General features: G+C 46.9%; 1 protein-coding gene across 2 annotated transcripts; it reads right to left on the reverse strand.

The window, feature by feature from the left end:
* Positions 1-416: 416 nt before the first annotated feature.
* On the reverse strand, positions 417-5,473 carry CHCHD7 (coiled-coil-helix-coiled-coil-helix domain containing 7). 2 transcript variants are annotated; one of them, XM_026050112.1, is made up of 4 exons: positions 5,419-5,473; positions 2,987-3,059; positions 2,368-2,466; positions 417-1,568 (listed from the first exon to the last, which is right to left on the reverse strand). In XM_026050112.1, the coding sequence occupies exons 1-4, from the start codon at positions 5,469-5,471 to the stop codon at positions 1,467-1,469; spliced, it is 327 nt and encodes a 108-aa protein (XP_025905897.1). In that variant the 5' UTR covers positions 5,472-5,473; the 3' UTR covers positions 417-1,466. The 2 variants fall into 2 exon arrangements, with proteins under 2 accessions (XP_025905897.1, XP_025905898.1); XM_026050113.1 differs by lacking the exon at positions 5,419-5,473 and adding an exon at positions 5,290-5,324.
* Between the last annotated feature and the right edge of the window lie 41 nt (positions 5,474-5,514).

The following is a 5,514-nucleotide window of genomic DNA, read 5'->3' on the forward strand; positions in this document are numbered from 1 at the left end:
TCATTCAGAAGAAACAACGAATTTGGTAACATTCGAAGACTATTTCCTGCACCAAAACCCACTAACCTCAGAGTTTGCTGCATGGGTTGGAGGTTGGATAGTGGTGCACCAGGAGCTGTATGCTTAAAAGGCACCACTACATGCTCTTTCCAGTAAGAAAGGATATAATCAATCCACTGCAGAAACTTAAATAAGAGCAGCAAGAAAAAGACAACCTTGCAAAACACAGTAATAAGAAGTTATCTGCATTAGCTACAAGTCAGGACAAACAATAAAAGAGAAGGTGGAAACAAATCTGGCCACGCATAAAAATAGGCCTTTAATGAAAAGAGAGGAGACATGACAGCCAGGAGGAGAAACTGGAAGCCATGAAGTCTTTCCAAAACACTCTAAATAGCTACAACACTTCTACATCATCCTCCATAAGGGCAGCCAGAGTTCTGCCAGCTTCACTGCAGAAAGTCTTAAAGGATTTCACAGGGAACTTGAGCCCACGACAGTGTGTTTTCCTGTTTAACCACAGGGTATAGTTTTAAGCCAGGACACTAGGAAGGTCATCAAGGCAGGAAGGTAGCATTTCACTAGACAGGAGCCTGATTACTCCTAGTAACYGTCCACTTTAGTTAAGGACTCAATCTTGCTCAAGATTGGAGTTCCTGCTCAAATCATACGAATCCCCTATGAGCAAAGGTTTCCAAACCCAGGCCATCAGCTGTGCAGAAAGTCTTACATAGATGTGCTATAGTTAAACCTGCAATGTCACTCAGAGTATATGTTTACACGTCTAGTAGCTTCCCCCAAGTGAAGTATCTGTTTACTATCCAGAGAAGGCACTATTACTACTCCGTTCAGAGCCAAGTTCAGTTTATCTTCCTTAACCTCCCTCACCTTGTAACAAGCAAAGCCACTGAGGTGATTTACAGCAAGCGGGTGCTCCCGGTGACAAGGATGGTGACAAGGCTTCCAAAGGACCTCTTGCAGAACTGGGGGGCTTCGTTCATAAGCGGTCTTATTTAAACCAGAAACATTGAACACAGTCCACATGAAATCACTGATGAAACCACATGAGAAATGCAGAACAACTGCCAGAATAGCTAGGTAGAAGTGTGCTGCAAAGGGTCCAAGTCTGCTTCATCCTTAGTTGCATCCATATTGTACCTCCCATCATTACCTCTTTGATGGACCTTTTTTGGGGGGAAGACTAATTTGATAGTTATCCATTCACAAGTTTCTACTTTCAAAGAGCCTAGACAGAAGCTATATCAGAAACCAGTTTCCAGTGAAAAGCAGTTTCTGAGGTAAATAAGAAAAGAATCAAAAAAAAAAATCTCATTTCAAAGTTCAAGAGCTTATTTTAATTCAAGATATGGCAACAGTAAAGTTCCCAGTTTAAGCAGCTTGCTGCTGACAAGTCTTGGTCTGTACAGTGCAGAGTATAAGCCAGTGCCAGGATGTGKTTTTTTTGGTCAGTAGGGCTTCCCTATTGATTCCAAGATTTTCTTTCTCTCTTCTGCTGAGGGCATCTCTGGCTTCACTCCATTTCTTCTCCTCTCCATCTTAATATCTTGCTGAAAATAGAAGAAAGTGAGAACGAGAACAGAGATTTCTGAAGTCTTTGCCTCTACTGAATAAGGTTCAATAGAAAAGTATTTTTATGTACCAAAATCTAGATACTCTATATCTGATCACCTGGTAACTAGACACACTAGTGCTTATTTTTTAAGCTGATAACTAGATGCACTAGTACTTAGTCTAAAATACCACAGAGTTCACCCTACTGCCTCAGGGAAATCAAATACTCTCAATTACAGTATTCCCACAACAATGTCAGACTAACAGACAGCTGTCTGACAAWAGATCTTTTTTCATCATTTGTGCAACTATTTAAAGCATCACCTGAAAAACTCTTTACTTGCAAGGTATATGCAAAGAAAATAGCAGCTCAACTGCAGACAGTTCCTCATAAAACTTTTCTACTCAGGGGAAAAAAAAAGCTAGGAAGAAAAACAGTAGACATTTTACCTCAGCTTTCCTTATATCCATTAAAAAAAAAGGCTGCTACAGAAATATCTGACAGAGTCAGAGGGAAACATATTAGGCACTGTAAAAACATCCACTTACAAATCTAAGAGGGCAAACTTAGGACAGTCAAGTAGAATAGGTTGATGTACATCTGCTTAAGTCTTCCAGTAGCACATACTGAGGCTACCTAGGAACTACACCTAGGTCTGTAGATCACTGTAAAAACAGGGGTAGTCAGCACCAGTAAAATCTAAGGAGTTCAGAAAGCAGTGTATATCAGAAGTCTTATAGTTACAGCAAAATACAGAGTAAAGTTTCAGCTGAACTGTGCTTAAACCTGCTTACCCAGAATTTCCTGCAGTTTTTGTACTTCAAAAAATAATCAGTACACATACTCTTGTCATAGTTGTTTTCATCCATACATTTTATAGAGGCATCTGTTTCCTTTAACAGGGAAAACACATTTCAGCACTGGGAGAAGTTACTGTACTAGAAATGTGCAAATTCCAAAGTAGTATTTAATGTCTATTAAGTCAAAAGGCAGCTACTCATATGAAAGAACAAGAGCAGGCTAATATCCATCACAAAGCAGAGTCAGTAATCCTAAGCAATGGCTTAACTTGGAGACACATTTTTTTTTTTTTTTTGCAAAGATTCCTGGTATAATTGAAAAATAGACTTTTATGGGTTAAGTAAACTTGTCTAACCAGGAATTTTGATGCTTTTAAGGACATAAACTTGAGGAGATTCCTACCAGTTCTATTACTCCTTTTTGTGAAATGGAAACCTGTAATTCTTCATATTTACYGCAGAGAGATTTTCAGCTTGTTCCCTCCAAGTCCTTCAAAAAACTTTTAATTCCAGATACTCATGCAAAAGTGCTATCCATAGTGCATTTTCTAGAAGAGTTACCTTAGTACTTTAACCTAAAAATAAATAAGCAGAAGTTACAATTTCATCTTACCGCTACACAGGGGTTTATATCATGGTCTCTAAGCTGCTGGGCACGTCTGGACATTCTAGATGGACACTTGCACCTTGGTTAGAAACAGAAAAGAAACAAGTTACTTTTTTTGAGTTACTTTTTTTGCTGTAGCTGTMTGAAGAGATTAAATTGGAATTTCCTTCTCACCATTCAGTGAAAGCCTTGATTCTACATATGAGCAGCTTATTAAAGAATCAATGCAAAACAACTGTTTTGCAAAACTGTGTCTCAAAGAGCAGGGGGAAAAAAGACACTGTCTAAGAGCAGGACAACTTGCATTAGTTCAGCCCATCATCGAGATGCTCCCTAACTGATAAACTCCCACAGCAAGCGGAGTCACTGACGTGGCCCTTAGAGCAGGCTCACACATCACTGTGGTGGCCCTTGGGGCAGCCTGTGACACTGCTGGGGGAGTATCTAGTACTTTGGACAAGCAGATACAGGAAGCAGCCAACGCTCCCCCTGCAGCTAACAGGGATGGGGAGCAAATCACAGGAAAGGCTTCTCCAGATCTGCACCTACCCTGACCAGCCCACGACACCTGCAACCTCTACTGAGCTCTCCCGGAGCCTCAGGCACCTCCTCCTCCATGGCTGTATTGGAGAGGTACCCAAGAACGGGAGCAAAAGCTGTTTCCTCACAAGGGGACATCCACTTAGAGCAAGCCTGACAACCTGAAGCCCSACGCGTGGCCAGTTTTAGTCTGAGAGCAGGTCTAGGAACCGTGAGCTTGGCTCCCGTGCCAGGAGCCGAGCGGATTYCAGGCTGCTGCTCCCGATGCCATCGGCTTGAGCCGCCCACCAGCTCTGGAGGCCATGGGGCAGTGRAGGAGCTGCCCCAAACAAAGACCAGCTGCAACAAAACACACAGGCAGCGCTTAACACACGATGCATACAGGAACACAGGACTGAGGAAGAGACTCTAACAGCAACCCTAAAATACAACTGTAATCTCTAAGGAGATCAAGAAAGAGCACTTTTGCTTATGCTCAGATTTTTTTTTCCAAGATACTGCTCCTAAATCCCAAGTTCAAACGTGTTTCTGATTCTGTTCGAGTGATTACTTCAGACGCGCAGTAAAAAGCCAATTTTGTGCAATATCAGCTATGAAAAGGTCAAACATTGCTGGCCATTACCCACAGGCAAACTGAGARAAAACATATTCTAGATACAGACTTTTCGCTCTACTCTTTCTGCCAATAAAACTAAGCTAAGTGAATATGTCAGAATTTGCACAGTTCACACAAYGAACTTCAGTATAATCACCTGGCAGTTAAAAATATTATTTATTTTACTTTCCACGTACACAATCTCATGAAAATGGCCCTTAAAGGGAAGAGGGGAATGAGGGAAGAGGGAAGAAAAAAAAAAAAAAGAAAAAAAAAAAGACACACACTGGAAACTCTTCCCCTTTCCTTTTAGGGCCTTACAGTGTCTTAAGCAGATTTACTAGGTCAGGTGAGCAATATATGCTTTTTTTTTTAAACGGGTGCAAGAAGGTTTTTTGAGCAGGCACTTGGAAAACAGGAACCCAGGCCAGCAGAGCAGCAGCATCCCAGATGCAAAAGAAGGAAATAAGAAGGAAAAATAAATCCCCCCAAAGCAGCAGACGACACCCCCTCAAAGCCCTCATCGACACCCGTGCTGTGGACACGGAGGGCTCGGGGGTTTCGCTGCGCCCCGCTGCGCTCAGCTCAGCGCCGCCCCGGTTTTGGGAGCCTTGGGAAGTGCCACCAAACGAGCCCGTTTTCAGGAGCGCAGCACTGGATCCACCGCAGCCTCCTCCGAACGAGRATTCCCGGGTGCCCCCGGCACTGGACGCTGCGGACACCGGGATTAACCTTTTCCGTGGGCTCACCGGGTCTGCCAAGGCGCTCGCACCCCAGGACCAGCGCCCGGGCACCCGCTTAACCGAGGGCGGCGCGGGCCGCGGCCGAGCCCCGGCGGGCACCGCACAGCTCGGGACTCCCGGCGGGGCGGCCCGGCAGCTCCCGCGCCTCCCTCGCGCTCCCGGGGGGCTCCCCAAGGAGCCAGGAAGGGCGGCAGGTCGCACCCGCCGCGGATGAAGGTAACGCCGCGGCGGGAGGCGCGTTTCCCCCGCGGGGACGGGGCTCTGAGCGCGGCTCTGAGCGCGGCTCGGCCGGGCCGCTCCGCTCCGGCGCCGCCACGCTCGGGAGCGCCGCGGCTAAAGCCGGGACTAAGGCCCGGGCTAAAGCTAGGCGCTCCCGGCCCACAGGCCGGCGCCACGCGCGCCCTCCGCCGGCTCGCTAGGCGCGCGCTTACCTGCGCGCCGCGGAACGCCGGCAAACGCCGCGCAGGGCGCTGCAAACGGGCAAGGGCACAGGGCGGCGGAGGGGAAGGCGGCGCCGGGCGAGGAGCGCGGGGCAGGGCGCGCGGAGCGGCCGCACTCACCTCGGCGGCGGCGGCGCCGTCCCCAATTCGAAAGACGTCAGCCGCTCGGGCATGGCGCTTAAGTAGCGGCGCAGCCTACCCCGCTCCCGGCCCCGC

This window comes from Nothoprocta perdicaria, unplaced genomic scaffold (assembly GCF_003342845.1).
Source record: "Nothoprocta perdicaria isolate Ctin4 unplaced genomic scaffold, notPer1 scaffold_65, whole genome shotgun sequence".
NCBI lineage: Eukaryota > Metazoa > Chordata > Aves > Tinamiformes > Tinamidae > Nothoprocta > Nothoprocta perdicaria.

Bases quoted from the DNA above. Each gene is read 5' to 3' on its own strand.
- CHCHD7 (XM_026050112.1), bottom strand. From the start codon at position 5,471: ATGCCCGAGCGGCTGACGTCTTTCGAATTGGGGACGGCGCCGCCGCCG. The intron at 3,060-5,418 runs GTGAGTGCGGCC...TTTCTAACCAAG, and splicing joins ACGGCGCCGCCGCCGCCGAG to GTGCAAGTGTCCATCTAGAA. The intron at 2,467-2,986 runs GTAAGATGAAAT...TCCCTGTTAAAG, and splicing joins ATATAAACCCCTGTGTAGCG to GAAACAGATGCCTCTATAAA.